This window comes from Littorina saxatilis, linkage group LG9 (assembly GCF_037325665.1).
Source record: "Littorina saxatilis isolate snail1 linkage group LG9, US_GU_Lsax_2.0, whole genome shotgun sequence".
NCBI classification, from domain to species: Eukaryota; Metazoa; Mollusca; class Gastropoda; order Littorinimorpha; family Littorinidae; genus Littorina; species Littorina saxatilis.
The window spans coordinates 60,081,459-60,102,693 of NC_090253.1; the positions used below are offsets into that span (position 1 = coordinate 60,081,459).

Below are 21,235 nucleotides of genomic sequence, written 5' to 3' on the forward strand. Positions count from 1 at the left end.
ACAGACAGTACAGCGTCGCCAATCCCCGCGTGAAGGGAATCGCTCACCTTCCACGTGCAAAACGTAGTGATATTGACACGCCAGATTAGCGCGGTAGCGTATTGTGCTAAGCAGGAAAGCGCGCTTTTCTGTATTCTTGTTAACTTCGCAATTTCCTGGAAACATCCACTTTCACTTTGAGACTTTTTTGTTTACATTCGACACTATCAAAACCACTTTGCAATACTGAAATAATTTTTTCTGTGTTCGAAAGCTACAGCTAATCGTTATTATATCCCCTTAGATACAGTTTTATAACATTATTGGCACATGTAAACAATAGGAATTAATTAATGAACGCTACGAAAAGGGCAGCCTTTAAAAGTTTGAAGTCCAAACAGACAAATAATATGACCCATTGCACATGCAGCAAAATCATGACACTGGAGCAGTAACAACTTTTATGGACACCATAAATACATGTCCAGCAACATATAATGTATATCAATGCAATCGACAATTCCTCCACTACAATACATGTCCAGCATCAACAAAGAAATTAAACAGATTATCCATCACCAACTTCTACATCTTTCTTTCTTTCTTTCTTTATTTGGTGTTTAACGTCGTTTTCAACCACGAAGGTTATATCGCGACGGGGAAAGGGGGGAGATGGGATAGAGCCACTTGTGAATTGTTTCTTGTTCACAAAAGCATAAATCAAAAATTTGCTCCAGGGGCTTGCAACGTAGTAGTATGCATTACCTTACTGGGAGAATGCAAGTTTCCAGTACCAAGGACTTAACATTTCTTACATACTGCTTGACTAAAATCTTCAAAAAAATTGACTATATTCTATACAAGAAACATTTAACAAGGGTAAAAAGAGAAACAGAATCCGTTAGTCGCCTCTTACGACATGCTGGGGAGCATCGGGAAAATTCTTCCCCCTAACCCGCGGGGGGGTACCAACTTCTACAACAATATCTAATTTCTCATCAAATCGATCTACACATATAACTTTTTCTCTCTACATATTATACAGTAGAACACCCCCTTTTAGGACCAGCGACCCCTTCCCCTCCCCTGTTTTCAGACATACCCCTGAAAGGGTTTGATTTTTTCAGATTTTTGTTTGTGAACTCTGTAAATTTACCTCCAGTTTAAGACTCCCTCCTCTTAAAGGTAAGATTTTCTCAGATTTTTGTTTGTGAACTCTGTAAATTTACCTCCAGTTTAGCAGTTGGCACAAAGTATTTTCAAAGCAGTTTTTATATTGTATTTGTTCGCAACCATGAATCCAGATTGAAGACAAACATACAAAGTAATTGTCAAATTGAATATCAAAGTAATTGAATCTCAATATGAATTCATTCGATATTACCAGAACTATTTACAATTGTGCTTTTTGCAAACCTGACACAAGCAAATGTGAATTAAAACACAGAGAACAAGCTAAGTCTCAGAAAATGTGAGGCAAAAAAATATTTGGTTTTGTTCAAAAATCTCTTTGAATATTAACTACAGGTTGTTCTCCAAATCAAAGCTTCAGAAAACAACAGTGTGGATATCTACTCAGTGAAAGGAACTCAAACCGGCATGACACAGGAATTTGATTCAGTGACCACAATACCAGAGTTGGTAAAAAATATTGCAACATAAATTACTACAGTCATACATCATATGTACATATATGGAATGCTCTCTTCTTCTCCGGCAATCATACACACTATTTGCTGAGCAATACTGCAGAAGCAAAACACGCTTAAGCCTAATAACACAGGATCTGAGCTCACAACCTGTGATGGGGTTACTCTGCTAAGAAAACAGCAGCCATAACACAATATTAGCTATCAGAGGAAATCTTGAGGATGAAAGCTAGTTGTTTGTAAATGTCCATGCTCATTATTCTCCCACATATGCCAGGAGACTGTTTTCAAATAACTCTCACTCACCGTTGTTGGCTATATTTAGAGCACCGGCGTGTCCCTTTGTTTCTTAGATCTTGTTTGTTTCTGATTCAAAATCTTAATCTTTCTAAAGGGCCTTAGTACGAGTGGGAGACAGGAGTAGCGAAAATGTCATTGCGGGCCTTCATAGCAAATCTTAAAACTGATACACTTATCTCAAGCTGTCAGTCATTTGAAGTGTACGACTGCTGCAATGACAGCTTTCCTTTAACCAACTCTCATGCCTAGCGCCAAAAGCTGTCAGTCATTTGAAGCGTACGACTGCTGCAATGACAGCTTAAATTTAACCAACTCTCATGCCTAGCGCCCAAAGCTGTCAGTCATTTGTAGGGTGCTCCTTCTGCAGTGATGGTTTCGACCCCAATTTGAACAGACGTTCATATATCTAACATCAAAAGTAATCGGCTGGTTGCAGTGGTATTTCTAACCCATTCTGAACAGATGCAGCACCGCTGGGACAAGAGTGGCTTAAATTGTGCAAGAAAAACTCGTGCTACCACATACAGAGACTGTTGCATCTTTACCTGGCCATTTAGTTAATTTCAAACTTAATTGCCAGCATGTTTGGTACAGTCGAACCTGTCTAAAGAGACCAGCCAAGGGACTGAGCAAAAGTGGTCTCTTTAGACAGGTGGTCTATTCAGACAGGAGATTTATATAGTCGTAAAAAACGTCCGGGATCCTTTGGGGTGGTCTTACTGGGCAGGTGGTCTCCAGGGCAGGTTCCACTGTAATAGATTCAAGTTAAGCTGATAGAGAAGTCAGAGCTTGTTGCTGAGCCAACTACTTTCCGTACCAGTGATCTCCAAAGCTACCGGCACGGTTGGCCTAGTGGTAAGGCGTCTGCCCCGTGATCGGGAGGTCGTGGGTTCGAACCCCGGCCGGGTCATACCTAAGACTTGAAAATTGGCAATCTAGTGGCTGCTCCGCCTGGCGTCTGGCATTATGGGGTTAGTGCTAGGACTGGTTGATCCGGTGTCAGAATAATGTGACTGGGTGAGACATGAAGCCTGTGCTGCGACTTCTGTCTTGTGTGTGGCGCACGTTATATGTCAAAGCAGCACCGCCCTGATATGGCCCTTCATGGTCGGCTGGGCGTTAAGCAAGCAAACAAACAAACAAACAAACAAATCTCCAAAGCTGTTAGGAATGAGTCAAGCGTGTCATGACGACTCCCTCTGACAAGCACATCACACTTTGGGTGCCAAATCTTGAGCTCAGTTTCCCACGTATTGCTGATACCTGGCAAGCACATCACACTTTGGGTGCCAAATCATGAGCTCAGTTTCCCACGTATTGCTGATACCTGGCAAGGGCCAACCTTGGACCAGCCCAGTGTCTCCATTGCAGGTGTCCTGGCAAGACAGGGATGTTTTATTGACATCTGGGGGGGGGGGGGGTGGGGGTGGTGGGGGGGAGCCTTTGTTTGAAGGTGTTCCCATGCCAGAAGTTTGTCCTCCCTTAGAGGACTCTCTCAAAACAGACACCACTTGATCTCAATGCAACAGTCATACTCTCACAGCTCTCTCAAAACAGACACCACTTGATCTCAATGCAACAGTCATACTCTCACAGCTCTCTCAAAACAGACACCACTTGATCTCAATACAACAGTCATACTCTCACAGCTCTCTCAAAACAGACACCACTTGATCTCAATGCAACAGTCATACTCTCACAGCTCTCTCAAAACAGACACCACTTGATCTCAATGCAACAGTCATACTCTCACAGCTCTCTCAAAACAGACACCACTTGATCTCAATGCAACAGTCATACTCTCACAGCTCTCTCAAAACAGACACCACTTGATCTCAATGCAACAATCATACTCTCACAGCTCTCTCAAAACAGACACCACTTGATCTCAATGCAACAGTCATACTCTCACAGCTCTCTCAAAACAGACACCACTTGATCTCAATGCAACAGTCATACTCTCACAGCTCTCTCAAAACAGACACCACTTGATCTCAATGCAAAAGTCATACTCTCACAGCTCTCTCAAAACAGACACCACTTGATCTCAATGCAACAGTCATACTCTCACAGCAGGTAAATACAAAGTGTTCCTATCAATGATCTGGCCTTTATCCCTTTTCAACATCAGTATAACATTTGAAATAACAATGTGAGGAAAGCTCCTGTAACCCAGTAATGCACAGTCTAAACACCTCCTGTAACCCAGTAATGCACAGTCTAAACACCTCCTGTGACCAAGTAATGCACAGTCTAAACACCTCCTGTGACCCAGTAATGCACAGTCTAAACACCTCCTGTGACCCAGTAATGCACAGTCTAAACACCTCCTGTACCTGTGGAGGCTCTTCATAAGACCACCAACTTCATTACCAGAGCTGGACTCCAAGTTTAACATTGGCGAACGACAAGAAGAAGAAGAAGAACACCTCCTGTGACCCAGTAATGCACAGTCTAAACACCTCCTGTGACCCAGTAATGCACAGTCTAAACACATCACTTTTCACTTAGCTCTCAAACCACATGCTCATTTCACTAAAAAGACACTTCAAGAAAACAACTTTACAAACAACAAGTGCTCCATAAAGATGACTAAACAGAAACAATGAGGCTCAATTTTTAAAAAATTTACAAGGCTAACAAAAATAAATAAATGAAAAGACCAAAAAATACTGTACTTATGTGTTTAACGAAGACAATCTAAATCAATGGAATATTGTGATTTGTTTCGTCTTCGTTAAACATGTGAGAACAGTATTTTTGGGTCTTTTTATCTCTGGCTCTCACAAGCAGTCACCATTGTTCTGCTTTCAACAAACAAAAAAGGTGAAATTATTGGAACAAGTAAAAGAAATTGAGCTAACAACTAAAACTGTCCCCCCACGCTGAGTACGTCAAAACACACGTCACACACGCGCACCGGCTTGGCCAGCCCGAACTTGACGATAGGCATGTCCTTCCCTGAACACTTGGAGCACAGGAGTCGCCCGCAGTGCCGACTGCAACACACCAAAATAAGGTAAGGATAAGGAGAAGATTGGATATAGCCCTGTCAGGTGACCCTCGTGGGAATTCGGGCTGCTTTCTCCCTGGGGAAAGCGAGCTGCCATACAGTATACGGCGCTACCCATACTTAAAAAAAAAATTTCTTCTGCATGCGTGTATTCATGTTTCCAAGCCCTGAGACTTTCGCTGTGAACTTGGGTTCTTTATCGTGCGCATGCGTGCACACGGGGGTGTTCGGCCACCGAGGAGAGTCTGCACAAAAAACAGCATAAAAAACAAACTTCAAAGAATTGAAAGAAAAAGGACAATAAAAAAAGTGGTGTAAATACAACGTAACACCCCCTTCTTAACAAATCTTAGAAAATACAAGGTCTTAAAAAGGGAGGGGGTCTTAAAATGAATGTCAATTTACACAAGTTTTCAGCATCTTAAAAAGGGGGAATTCTTAAATTGCGGGGTTCCACTATATACATACAGGTAGCTATACACACCCACACACCTACACATGCATTCAGCTAGTTTATACACCTGTTTAAAGAGATATTTAAAGCTGGAACGCCAAGCCAAGTTTGGAGAAAGCAAGAGATGACTATGTTTACGAGTGCAAGTACACTCACGCTGAGTTAACATTTTGTGTCTACATGGAAGTAGATGTACATACTTCAATAACTTAGTATGTAAGCAAATAAGACATGTTGAGGCTGATAGTTGCTTGTGAATGTCAATGGTCGTTATTCTGTGAGCTAGGTGCCAGGAGGCTGGTTCCGTATAACTGTCACTTACTCTGGTACAGTTATCATACGCATTTAAAGCGCTTACTTCCCTTTGTTGATCAGATATGTGCAGACTGAACGTTTTGTGTCAACTAATTACATCAGCTCTTCCCACTTTCACTCCCATCTCCTCTCTCCCCCCCCCCCCCCCCAACCAAATAAACAACACAACCCAAACCAAACCAAACACATACAGAAGAAAAGAAAGAATGAAACACAAAGCAAGGGGAGACAAGGCAAGAAGCGTTACCAGTGGTGTCTGCGTGTCTTGATGGAGAACTTGGTGCTGCACTCTAGACACGTCTCTCCCTCGCTCCATGGGGGCTCCTTGGACAGCATGTCTGTGGACAACACACAGCACTCAGTGGACAACACACATCACTCAGTGGACAACACACAGCACTCAGTGGACAACAGACAGCACTCAGTGGACAACACACAACACTCAGTGGACAACACACAGCACTCAGTGGACAACACACAACACTCAGTGGACAACACACAACACTCAGTGGACAACACACAGCACTCAGTGGACAACAGACAGCACTCAGTGGACAACACACAGCACTCAGTGGACAACACACAGCACTCAATGGACAACAGACATCACTCAGTGGACAACAGACAGCACTCAGTGGACAACACACAGCACTCAATGGACAACACACATCACTCAATGGACAACACACAGCACTCAGTGGACAACACACAGCACTCAGTGGACAACACACAGCACTCAGTGGACAACACACAGCACTCAGTGGACAACACACAGCACTCAGTGGACAACACACAGCACTCAGTGGACAACACACAGCACTCAGTGGACAACACACAACACTCAGTGGACAACACACAGCACTCAGTGGACAACACACAGCACTCAGTGGACAACACACAGCACTCAGTGGACAACACACAGCACTCAGTGGACAACACACAGCACTCAGTGGACAACACACAGCACTCAGTGGACAACACACAGCACACAATGGACAACACACAGCACTCAGTGGACAACACACAGCACTCAGTGGACAACACACAACACTCAATGGACAACACACAGCACTCAGTGGACAACACACAGCACTCAGTGGACAACACACATCACTCAGTGGACAACACACAGCACTCAGTGGACAACACACAGCACTCAGTGGACAACACACAGCACTCAGTGGACAACACACAGCACTCAGTGGACAACACACAGCACTCAGTGGACAACACACAGTGGACAACACACAGCACTCAGTGGACAACACACAGTGGACAACACACAGCACTCAGTGGACAACACACAGCACTCAGTGGACAGCACTCAGTGGACAACACACAGCACTCAATGGACAACACACAGCACTCAGTAGACAACACACAGCACTCAGTGGACAACACACAGCACTCAATGGACAACACACAGCACTCAGTGGACAACACACAGCACTCAGTGGACAACACACAGCACTCAGTGGACAACACACAACACTCAATGGACAACACACATCACTCAGTGGACAACACACAGCACTCAGTGGACAACACACAGCACTCAGTGGACAACACACAGCACTCAGTGGACAACACACAGTGGACAACACACAGCACTCAGTGGACAACACACAGCACTCAGTGGACAACAGACAGCACTCAGTGGACAACAGACATCACTCAGTGGACAACACACAGCACTCAATGGACAACACACAGCACTCAGTGGACAACACACAGCACTCAGTGGACAACACACAGCACTCAGTGGACAACACACAGCACTCAGTGGACAACAGACAGCACTCAATGGACAACACACAGCACTCAGTGGACAGCACACAGCACTCAGTGGACAACAGACAGCACTCAGTGGACAACACACAGCACTCAATGGACAACACACAGCACTCAGTGGACAACACACAGCACTCAATGGACAACACACAGCACTCAATGGACAACACACAGCACTCAATGGACAACACACAGCACTCAGTGGACAACACACAGCACTCAGTGGACAACACACAGTGGACAACACACAGCACTCAATGGACAACACACAGCACTCAGTGGACAACACACAGCACTCAGTGGACAACACACAGCACTCAGTGGACAACACACAGCACTCAGTGGACAACACACAGCACTCAGTGGACAACACACAGCACTCAGTGGACAACACACAGTGGACAACACACAGCACTCAGTGGACAACACACAGCACTCAATGGACAACACACAGCACTCAATGGACAACACACAGCACTCAGTGGACAACATACAGCACTCAATGGACAACACACAGCACTCAGTGGACAACACACAGCACTCAGTGGACAACACACAACACTCAGTGGACAACACACAGCACTCAGTGGACAACACACAGCACTCAGTGGACAACACACAGCACTCAGTGGACAACACACAGCATTCAGTGGACAACACACAGCACTCAATGGACAACACACAGCACTCAGTAGACAACACACAGCACTCAGTGGACAACACACAGCACTCAATGGACAACACACAGCACTCAGTGGACAACAGACAGCACTCAGTGGACAACACACAGCACTCAGTGGACAACACACAGCACTCAGTGGACAACACACAGCACTCAGTGGACAACACACAGCACTCAGTGGACAACACACAGCACTCAATGGACAACACACAGCACTCAGTGGACAACACACAGCACTCAGTGGACAACAGACAGCACTCAGTGGACAACACACAGCACTCAGTGGACAACACACAGCACTCAATGGACAACACACAGCACTCAGTGGACAACACACAGCACTCAGTGGACAACACACAGCACTCAGTGGACAACACACAGCACTCAGTGGACAACACACAGCACTCAGTGGACAACACACAGCACTCAATGGACAACACACAGCACTCAATGGACAACACACAGCACTCAGTGGACAACACACAGCACTCAGTGGACAACACACAGCACTCAGTGGACAACACACAGCACTCAGTGGACAACACACAGCACTCAGTGGACAACACACAGCACTCAGTGGACAACACACAGCACTCAATGGACAACAGACAGCACTCAGTGGACAACACTCAATGGACAACACACAGCACTCAATGGACAACACTCAGTGGACAACACACAGCACTCAGTGGACAACACACAGCACTCAGTGGACAACACACAGCACTCAGTGGACAACACACAGCACTCAGTGGACAACACACAGCACTCAGTGGACAACACACAGCACTCAGTGGACAACACACAGCACTCAGTGGACAACACACAGCACTCAGTGGACAACACACAGCACTCAATGGACAACACACAGCACTCAATGGACAACACACAGCACTCAGTGGACAACACACAGCACTCAGTGGACAACACACAGCACTCAATGGACAACACACAGCACTCAGTGGACAACACACAGCACTCAGTGGACAACACACAGCACTCAATGGACAACACACAGCACTCAGTGGACAACACACAGCACTCAGTGGACAACACACAGCACTCAGTGGACAACAGACAGCACTCAATGGACAACACACAGCACTCAGTGGACAACACACAGCACTCAATGGACAACACACAGCACTCAGTGGACAACACACAGCACTCAGTGGACAACAGACAACACTCAGTGGACAACAGACAGCACTCAGTGGACAACACACAGCACTCAGTGGACAACACACAGCACTCAGTGGACAACACACAGCACTCAGTGGACAACACACAGCACTCAATGGACAACACACAGCACTCAATGGACAACACACAGCACTCAATGGACAACACACAGCACTCAATGGACAACACACATCACTCAGTGGACAACACACAGCACTCAATGGACAACACACAGCACTCAGTGGACAACACACAGCACTCAGTGGACAACACACAGCACTCAGTGGACAACACACAGCACTCAGTGGACAACACACAGCACTCAATGGACAACACACAGCACTCAGTGGACAACACACAGCACTCAGTGGACAACACACAGCACTCAGTGGACAACACACAGCACTCAGTGGACAACACACAGCACTCAATGGACAACACACAGCACTCAGTGGACAACACACAGCACTCAGTGGACAACACACAGCACTCAGTGGACAACACACAGCACTCAGTGGACAACACACAGCACTCAGTGGACAACACACAGCACTCAGTGGACAACACACAGCACTCAGTGGACAACAGACATCACTCAGTGGACAACACACATCACTCAGTGGACAACACACAGCACTCAGTGGACAACACACAGCACTCAGTGGACAACACACATCACTCAGTAGACAACACACAGCACTCAGTGGACAACACACAGCACTCAATGGACAACAGACATCACTCAATGGACAACAGACAGCACTCAGTGGACAACACACAGCACTCAGTGGACAACACACAGCACTCAGTGGACAACACACAGCACTCAGTGGACAACACACAGCACTCAGTGGACAACACACAGCACTCAGTGGACAACACACAGCACTCAGTGGACAACACACAGCATTCAGTGGACAACACACAGCACTCAATGGACAACACACAGCACTCAGTGGACAACACACAGCACTCAGTGGACAACACACAGCACTCAGTGGACAACACACAGCACTCAGTGGACAACACACAGCACTCAGTGGACAACACACGGCACTCAGTGGACAACACACGGCACTCAGTGGACAACACACAGCACTCAGTGGACAACACACAGCACTCAGTGGACAACACACAGCACTCAATGGACAACACACAGCACTCAATGGACAACACACAGCACTCAGTGGACAACACACAGCACTCAGTGGACAACACACAGCACTCAGTGGACAACACACAGCACTCAGTGGACAACACACAGCACTCAGTGGTCAACACACAGCACTCAGTGGACAACACACAGCACTCAGTGGACAACACACAGCACTCAGTGGACAACACACAGCACTCAGTGGACAACACACAGCACTCAGTGGACAACACACAGCACTCAGTGGACAACACACAGCACTCAGTGGACAACACACAGTGGACAACACACAGCACTCAGTGGACAACACACAGCACTCAATGGACAACACACAGCACTCAGTGGACAACACACAGCACTCAGTGGACAACACACATCACTCAGTAGACAACACACAGCACTCAGTGGACAACAGACATCACTCAGTGGACAACAGACAGCACTCAGTGGACAACAGACATCACTCAGTGGACAACAGACAGCACTCAGTGGACAACAGACATCACTCAGTGGACAACACACAGCACTCAATGGACAACACACAGCACTCAGTGGACAACACTCAGTGGACAGCACACAGCACTCAATGGACAACAGACAGCACTCAGTGGACAACACACAGCACTCAGTGGACAACACACAGCACTCAGTGGACATCACTCAGTGGACAACAGACAGCACTCAGTGGACAACAGACAGCACTCAGTGGACAACACACAGCACTCAGTGGACAACAGACAGCACTCAGTGGACAACACACAGCACTCAGTGGACAACACACAGCACTCAATGGACAACACACAGCACTCAGTGGACAACACACAGCACTCAGTGGACAACACACAGCACTCAGTGGACAACACACAGCACTCAGTGGACAACACACAGCACTCAGTGGACAACACACAGCACTCAGTGGACAACAGACATCACTCAGTGGACAACACACAGCACTCAATGGACAACACACAGCACTCAGTGGACAACACACAGCACTCAATGGACAACAGACAGCACTCAGTGGACAACAGACATCACTCAGTGGACAACACACAGCACTCAATGGACAACACACAGCACTCAGTGGACAACACACAGCACTCAATGGACAACAGACATCACTCAGTGGACAACAGACAGCACTCAGTGGACAACACACAGCACTCAGTGGACAACAGACATCACTCAGTGGACAACACACAGCATTCAGTGGACAACACACATCACTCAGTGGACAACACACAGCACTCAGTGGACAACAGACAGCACTCAGTGGACAACACACAACACTCAGTGGACAACACACATCACTCAGTGGACAACACACAGCACTCAGTGGACAACACACAGCACTCAATGGACAACAGACATCACTCAGTGGACAACAGACAGCACTCAGTGGACAACAGACATCACTCAGTGGACAACAGACAGCACTCAATGGACAACACACAGCACTCAATGGACAACACTCAGTGGACAACAGACAACACTCAGTGGACAACAGACAGCACTCAGTGGACAACACACAGCACTCAGTGGACAACAGACATCACTCAGTGGACAACAGACAGCACTCAGTGGACAACAGACAGCACTCAGTGGACAACAGACAGCACTCAATGGACAACACACAGCACTCAGTGGACAACACACAGCACTCAGTGGACAACACACAGCACTCAGTGGACAACACACAGCACTCAGTGGACAACACACATCACTCAGTAGACAACACACAGCACTCAGTGGACAACACACAGCACTCAGTGGACAACACACAGCACTCAGTGGACAACACACAGCACTCAATGGACAACAGACAGCACTCAGTGGACAACAGACATCACTCAGTGGACAACAGACAGCACTCAGTGGACAACAGACATCACTCAGTGGACAACACACAGCACTCAGTGGACAACACACAGCACTCAATGGACAACACACAGCACTCAGTGGACAGCACACAGCACTCAGTGGACAACACACAGCACTCAGTGGACAACACACAACACTCAGTGGACAACACACAGCACTCAATGGACAACACACAGCACTCAGTGGACAACACACATCACTCAGTGGACAACACACAGCACTCAGTGGACAACACACAGCACTCAGTGGACAACACACAGCACTCAGTGGACAACACACAGCACTCAGTGGACAACACACAGCACTCAATGGACAACAGACAGCACTCAATGGACAACACTCAGTGGACAGCACACAGCACTCAATGGACAACACACAGCACTCAGTGGACAACACACAGCACTCAGTGGACAACACACAACACTCAATGGACAACACACAGCACTCAGTGGACAACACACAGCACTCAGTGGACAACACACAGCACTCAGTGGACAACAGACAGCACTCAATGGACAACACACAGCACTCAGTGGACAACAGACAGCACTCAATGGACAACAGACAGCACTCAATGGACAACACACAGCACTCAGTGGACAACACACAGCACTCAATGGACAACAGACAGCACTCAGTGGACAACAGACAACACTCAGTGGACAACAGACAGCACTCAGTGGACAACACACAGCACTCAATGGACAACACACAGCACTCAGTGGACAACACACAGCACTCAGTGGACAACAGACAGCACTCAGTGGACAACAGACAGCACTCAGTGGACAACACACAGCACTCAGTGGACAACACACAGCACTCAATGGACAACACACAGCACTCAGTGGACAACACACAGCACTCAGTGGACAACACACAGCACTCAATGGACAACACACAGCATTCAATGGACAACACACAGTGGACAACACACAGCACTCAGTGGACAACACACAGCACTCAGTGGACAACACACAGCACTCAGTGGACAACACACAGCACTCAGTGGACAACACACAGCACTCAGTGGACAACACACAGCACTCAATGGACAACACACAGCACTCAGTGGACAACACACAGCACTCAGTGGACAGCACACAGCACTCAGTGGACAACACACAGCACTCAATGGACAACACACAGCACTCAGTGGACAACACACAACACTCAATGGACAACACACATCACTCAGTGGACAACACACAGCACTCAGTGGACAACACACAGCACTCAATGGACAACACACAGCACTCAGTGGACAACACACAGCACTCAATGGGAGTTAAACAAGTGACTTGTGACACAAGGCAAAGCAGCAAGAAATGAACATGTTACACATGTACTCTGATTGAAGTCCTGTATTGACTACACCCCTCACTTCCAACTTGCTTGATACTCTTCTTCTTCCTTCATGGGCTCAAACTCCCATGTTCACTCCTGCTTTTGCACGAGTGGGTTTTTACGTGTATGCCGTTTTTACCCCGCCATTCAGGCAGCCATACGCTGCTTTCGGGGGAAGCATGCTGGTATTTGTGTGTTTCTGTAACCCACCAAACTCTGACATGGATAACAGGATCTTTTCCGTGCGCACTTGGTCTTGTGCTTGTGTGTACACACAAAGGGGGATAAGGCACTTCAATACACAAAGCAGTAACATGAAATTCTGCTTACCTAAGAGTTTAAAGAGTAGTTGCCTGGTGGCCACTGGAGCGTTAAAAATGCTGAGTCCGTTGTGATTGACAGTTCCTAGACACGCCCCCGCTCTGACCATGGCGCGACACAAGCCTCCGTTGCCATTGCAGTACGCCAGTAGTAATGCTGCACACAAGTTTGTGATAATTAGACAATTAAGTTTGGTGACTATAGACAATTAAGTTTGGTGACTATCTGATCAAACGTGAGACATCCTTCCATCCAGCATCTAAGCGCATAGTGCTTTTAGTTATGCGCTATAGAAATCTCCTTAATAAATAAATAAATGTGCATGTTGTGCATGCAGTAACACTGAAAAAATAAAGATTCTACAGTGGACATAAGAACAATGGTGACATGTTTTCTGTCAAGAGATTTTAAATGGTGTGTACATGTGCACATGTGTGTGTGTGTGTGTGTGTGTGTGTGTGTGTGTGTGTGTGTGTGTGTGTGTGTGTGTGTGTGTGAGAGAAAGACAAAGAGAGTGTGTGTTAAAGGAGTTTCAGTAGGTGTATTTTATATTTCTCATCAAGTTTACATTGCAAGAAAACAAAATCTTGTGCATACACTGGATGCCTCTTTTTCTTTTGACAATTAACCTACACTGGACATACAAACCATACTTTTTACTTGAACAGATACAACAACATCCACCACCACCACTTTTTACTGTCTACCTGTGCTTCCCTCAGCGTCTGGCCGGTCGATGGGATACTCTGGCATGGTTTCCCTGAACAGCTCAAACATGGCCGCTGCGTTGTCTTTGCCATACTGACCTAGAATGTGTAGTGGGTTCTGGCCCCTGACAGAATGGGAGAAAATAAGTATGAGGCAGCGAAAAGATACCTTCCTCCTCTGTGTGAAACTTCATGTAGATACTATCATAAATGCATATAGACGCTCTACCCCCCCCCCCCTCTCCCCAACACACACACAAGCATGAACACACACACACACACACACACACACACACACACACAGCTCAGCAGTCATCTAGACGAATGAACACATGCATACATTAAAACTGAGACACGTACATATATGTGCAAATACCTCACAACCAATATTTTCACTTTTTTTGGAAGGGAAAAGGTAGCATACAACTAACTCCTTCATCTCATAGTCTAGTTCTTCATAAAAGAGAAAACGCAATTGAGAATAGCCGCAGGAGAAACAAACGGAGCTACAGAACAGGTACTCACTTTGCATTTACTGCTTCAGCATTGACGCGAGATTCTGTCAGTAACGTTTTGACTGTGGACAGGTTACCTTGCTGAACACACACATGCAGTGCTGAAACAAGTATCAAGCCGTATATTTATCAGACATTCAAAATCTGAAAAGCAAGAATCAAAAAACAAAAACGGAAGATTATTGGAACGTTTAATTTATGACAAAATTAAACTTTCTTTCTTTCTTTATTTGGTGTTTAACGTCGTTTTCAACCATTCAAGGTTATATCGCGACGGGGAAAGGGGGGAGATGGGATAGGGGAAAGGGGGGAGATGGGATAGAGCCACTTGTTAATTGTTTCTTGTTCACAAAAGCACTAATCAAAAAATTGCTCCAGGGGCTTGCAACGTAGTACAATATATGACCTTACTGGGAGAATGCAAGTTTCCAGTACAAAGGACTTAACATTTCTTACATACTGCTTGACTAAATTCTTTACAAACATTGACTATATTCTATACAAGAAACACTTAACAAGGGTAAAAGGAGAAACAGAACCGTTAGTCGCCTCTTACGACATGCTGGGTAGCATCGGGTAAATTCTTTCTCGTCCCAACCAATATGGGACTCCCCCTAACCCGCGGGGGGTACAAAATCAAACGTTACAATCACTAGAACTTATGATACAAATGGAAAATGTCCCATGTCACGGACCAGTCAATGATCAATGGTGATATGTAGAATAAACAGAATACTACCTGGCTTGCTGTGTCGTACCAGATTTACACTCGTTGCTTTTTTAAGTATCAGGCCTGGGAATGAGTAAAAGTGGTTTGGGAGTACTGACGGGAAAATGTTGCGTTTTAAGCATTTTTAAGGGCACACGGAGGCTCTTTTCTTACACAATTAGAAAAGGACTTCGTCGTATTTACAACGAAAGGCGTATCATTCCCAGGCCTGAAGTATTGAAAAGCTCGCTTTCACTTGCAGTTCAATATTAAAAAAGCAACTCGTGTAAATCTGGTTCGACACAACAAGCTATGTAGTATTCTCTATGTCCAAAGCAAACCGTGGTCCTACCATTGTTGAGATTTTCATCGACAGCGTCGACATCAATGTTGTTTTCGATGAGAATGGAGACGATGGAGGAATGATCCCGCACAGCAGCCAGATGTAACGCGGTTTCCCCGGTCTGAGTTTTTTCATTCACAGACGCACCTGCTAGTAACTGAAACAAACAATGGGTCAACTGAAATTAACAACTAAATGGGAGAACAACAACAGAATAACAAAAAAGATTTGTTCATCTTACAAGCACCTCCAAAAATACTAACACTTACTCTTTCATTCCTGCGTTTGTTTATTTGTCGGTTTTATGTCTTTTCCTCACTGATTTTTTATTCTGATTGATGGTCACTGGCTAATAACATAACAATAAAGCAAAACAATAAAGTGAACACATAACATTATATCCTTCACATCCCCCCCCTCCCATCCCTGAAGAGAGAATGAATAAGTAGCAAAAGAAAAAAAGATAATGCAAGGCAGATTCAAATACAAAAATGAAACAAAACTCACCAAATTTCTAACAATGATTTCTGACCCTGCCATGACGGCTAAATGGAGTGGCGTCAGATGATGCTGATCCTGCGTGCGAGAGTTGACATTGGCGTGTACACTGATCAAGAACAGAACACTCTCAATGTCCGACTTCTGGATGGCTGTGTGCAGGAAGTTGCGTCCCCTGTTGTCCACCTGGTAAAACACACGCAAATAATCGGAATCACATTTTATTTTTCTAGGATACCGTAAACTGTAACACTTTAAGAAAGTCAAACAAGCGAACAAAGCGCACGATGCTAGTGCATAGCTACAGTGGAACCCCCTTTTAGGACACCGAATTTGGGCGGGGATGTAGCTCAGTCGGTAGCGCGCTGGATTTGTATCCAGTTTGCCGCTGTCAGCGTGAGTTCGTCCCCACGTTCGGCGAGAGATTTATTTCTCAGAGTCAACTTTGTGTGCAGACTCTCCTCGGTGTCCGAACACCCCCGTGTGTACACGCAAGCACAAGACCAAGTGCGCACGAAAACGATCCTGTAATCCATGTCAGAGTTCGGTGGGTTATAGAAACACGAAAATACCCAGCATGCTTCCTCCGAAAACGGCGTATGGCTGCCTAAATGGCGGGGTAAAAAACGGTCATACACGTAAAATTCCACTCGTGCAAAAAACACGAGTGTACGTGGGAGTTTCAGCCCACGAACGCAGAAGAAGAAGAAGAAGAAGAAGGACCCCGAATTTAAGACTTCCTCCATTTTAAGACCTTGCTTTTTCACATTTTCTGTTTATAAGCTCCATAAATTTACCTCCATTTTAAGACCCTCTGATTTTCTCCGATTTGTGAAGGTCTAAAAGGGAGGTTCCACTGTATCTGGACAGGAAGACGATAGAAGGTTGGTTGGTTGGTTGGGTGGTTGTTGGTCTTTAACATCTCTTAAACCCTATTTGTATATGCAGGATCTTCTTCTTCTTTGTTCATGACAGAATTACAGGATCTTTTCTGTGCGCACTTGGTCTTGTGCTTGCGTGAACATACACACGAAGGGGGATAAAGCATTAGCAGGTCTGCACAAACGTTGACGTGGGAGATCGGAAAAATCTCCATCCTTAACCCACCAGGCACGGCCGGGATTCGAACTTGCGACTTTCTGCATAGGAGGCCGGCGTCTTATCCACTAGGCAACTGCGCCCGTCAATATGCCGGATCAACACTAGAAGGCGACAGACCTCGTATACACTGCCCTACCTGTTCAGCGGCCGTGGGTTCCCTGTCCAGTATACACTGCCCTACCTGTTCAGCGGCCGTGGGTTCCCTGTCCAGTATACACTGCCCTATCTGTTCAGCGGCCGTGGGTTCCCTGTCCAGTATACACTGCCTTACCTGTTCAGCGGCCGTGGGTTCCCTGTCCAGTATACACTGCCCTACCTGTTCAGCGGCCGTGGGTTCCCTGTCCAGTATACACTGCCCTACCTGTTCAGCGGCCGTGGGTTCCCTGTCCAGTATGGCCTGCGCTGCCTGTTCAGCGGCCGTGGGTTCCCTGTCCAGTATACACTGCCCTACCTGTTCAGCGGCCGTGGGTTCCCTGTCCAGTATACACTGCCCTACCTGTTCAGCGGCCGTGGGTTCCCTGTCCATTATACACTGCCCTACCTGTTCAGCGGCCGTGGGTTCCCTGTCCAGTATACACTGCCCTACCTGTTCAGCGGCCGTGGGTTCCCTGTCCAGTATACACTGCCCTACCTGTTCAGCGGCCGTGGGTTCCCTGTCCAGTATGGCCTGCGCTGCCTTATTGTTGCGGGTCATCATGGCGGCGGCGAAGGGCGTGTGACCGCTGCGGTCTTTGAGCGTCAGGTTGAGGTTGGGGTGAGACAGGAGGAGGGAGATGATCACCGGGTGTTGGTTCTCGATGGCCAGGTGGATCGGCGTCTTGCCTTCAGCGTCCTGTGAAAACAACATTTACATTCTTTTGTTCATTGAAAGATTAAACATTAGAGGGCTGGTTCTCTATGGCTAGGTGGATTGCAGTTTTGCGTTATGTGTGATGTGAACAAGGCAAAACATTGTTACTGGCAGGAAGGCTGGTTCTTTATGGCTAGGTGGATTGGTGTCTTGCTACCTGTGAACAAGGCAAAACATTGTTACTGGCAGGAAGGCTGGTTCTTTATGGCTAGGTGGATTGGTGTTTTGCTACCTGCAAGCAAGGCAAACACATGGATGAAATCTGAACATCTTTAAAATCAGGGAAAAGTGTTTGAGATTTTGACAGACAGACAGACAGACAGACAGACGGACAGACAGACAGTGGGACAGACAGACAGACAGATAAAGGGACAGACATGTGCATTGACTTCCGCACTGTGTTCCATCAAGGACTGAACGATCAACTCCAAACCCCAGCTACAGGCGACAGACAGACAGACAGACAAGACAGATAGACAGACAGACAGACAGACAGACAGACAGACAGAGGGACAGACCTGTGCATTGACTTCAGCACTGTGTTCCATCAAGGCCTGAACGATCAACTCCAAACCCCAGCTACACGAGAGATGCAGCGGACTCTGCCCGTCTCTGCAACAAAATCACATGCGTATATACACAATTAATGCAATTAGACAACTGTTACAGCACTATGTCAGTGGGCATAATATTGCAATCCACACTGAAAGCAGTAGAGAACACATGCATGCACCATACACAAGGGTTTATTGTGATGCAATCCTGTGTTCTGTACTGTTAAAGATAGTAGTAGAATCTTATATGAAACGGAGTCCAATTTCTTTAAATCTTATAAGTTCATTTTGTACGGGTCATGTGAGCGCTTTGAGCATATTATTAGGATACGGATAAGGTGCTTTTGAAGAGCTGCATGTCTCTTATCCTTACTGCTCCAGACATCATGCACGCCTTGTCATAATTTTGACATTTTGTAACATGCCATATGTGTTCATTTCTGCGATAACAGTCACTGTGGTCAAAATGATTGTACTGTAATTATATACACATCCCAAGACTATTTTCCACACATCCCAGGACTATTTTCCACACATCCCAGGACTATTTTCCACACATCCCAAGACTATTTTCCACACATCCCAGGACTATTTTCCACACATCCCAGGACTATTTTCCACACATCCCAAGACTATTTTCCACACATCCCAAGACTATTTTCCATTTCTTTTCATCTGTTTCACAAATGTGCTATCACTGATACTTTCCTGAACTTTTAGAAATTCGGCTTGAAGTGGGAGTCAGTGAGCAATGTAAAGTTTTTACATTTTGGATCCAACTTGTACGTTAGCCGTCAGTCAACAATGACCCAAATCACAAAAATTGTCACACATGATATGAGGTGTGAGCAGAGGTTTAACTCACATAGAGTGGCATTTCCTCTACGAGTGTTCATGGTCAACACAAACCATAATTATGCACAATGTCAAACATATTTTTAGATACTTGGATTTGAACTTGTGTAAAAGGCACAATACTCAAATGGCTAAAAGCCAACAAATTTCAAACATCATATAATCATCTTTTGACTTTCTTCTCTATGGTATTGTCTTAGTGTTGTGTCCAAAGGAGGCACTTCTACTTCTCTATACTAAAGAAGTCAGGCAAAAATATCCAATAGAAGATGTCCTTAAGTTTCTCACCTTGCCTCCTCTCCCCCCTCACCATTCGCCCCCTTCCTTCTGGGGCTGTTCAGGTCACAGTGACTGCAACACAAGGAAACAGGACACATCACACTGGGTGGAAACTTCAAGTAGATACACAAATTCACACTCAACTTGAACAAACTGCTACATTGTGAAGCATCAGTGAAGTATCAATCAATCAATATGAGGCGTATATCGCGCGCAGAGATTTTTTTTAATTGTTTAATTTAAAAAAAAAAAATTTTTTATGCAATTTATATCGGGCACATATTCAAGGCGCAGGGATTTATTTATGCCGTGTGAGATGGAATATTTTTACACAATACATCACGCATTCACATCGGCCAGCAGATCGCAGCCATTTCGGCGCATATCCTACTTTTCACGGCCTATTATTCCAAGTCACACAGGTATTTTGGTGGACATTTTTATCTATGCCTATACAATTTTGCCTTTTGTCAATCGTGGGATCTTTAACGTGCACACCCCAATGTAGTGTACACGAAGGGACCTCGGTTTTTCGTCTCACCTGAAAGACTAGCACTTGAAGCCACCACCTAGGTTAGGAAAGGGGGGAGAAAATTGCTAACGCCCTGACCCAGGGTCGAACTCGCAACCTCTCGCTTCCGAGCGCAAGTGCGTTACCACTCGGCCACACAGTCCAATAGATCCCCCCTTTAAACGGGGATTAACGTACAGAGGTTGTCAACAGAAAATCAGAGTAAGCTGGGTTTTAGAAAGGGAG

General features: G+C 46.0%; 1 protein-coding gene across 1 annotated transcript in view; it reads right to left on the reverse strand.

Moving 5' to 3' along the window:
* Nucleotides 1-3,348: 3,348 nt before the first annotated feature.
* Nucleotides 3,349-21,235, reverse strand: part of LOC138976668 (rabankyrin-5-like) — a 38,242-nt gene continuing 20,355 nt past the window's right edge. Inside the window, exons 16-25 of the mRNA XM_070349544.1 lie at nucleotides 20,488-20,550; nucleotides 19,309-19,402; nucleotides 18,572-18,772; nucleotides 16,849-17,025; nucleotides 16,351-16,498; nucleotides 15,300-15,390; nucleotides 14,775-14,899; nucleotides 14,077-14,223; nucleotides 5,958-6,048; nucleotides 3,349-4,927 (exon numbers count right to left, since the gene is read on the reverse strand). Coding sequence (XP_070205645.1) covers nucleotides 4,795-4,927; nucleotides 5,958-6,048; nucleotides 14,077-14,223; nucleotides 14,775-14,899; nucleotides 15,300-15,390; nucleotides 16,351-16,498; nucleotides 16,849-17,025; nucleotides 18,572-18,772; nucleotides 19,309-19,402; nucleotides 20,488-20,550 — 1,270 coding nt within the window. The 3' untranslated portion in view covers nucleotides 3,349-4,794. The remainder of the gene's footprint in view (nucleotides 4,928-5,957; nucleotides 6,049-14,076; nucleotides 14,224-14,774; nucleotides 14,900-15,299; nucleotides 15,391-16,350; nucleotides 16,499-16,848; nucleotides 17,026-18,571; nucleotides 18,773-19,308; nucleotides 19,403-20,487; nucleotides 20,551-21,235) is intronic.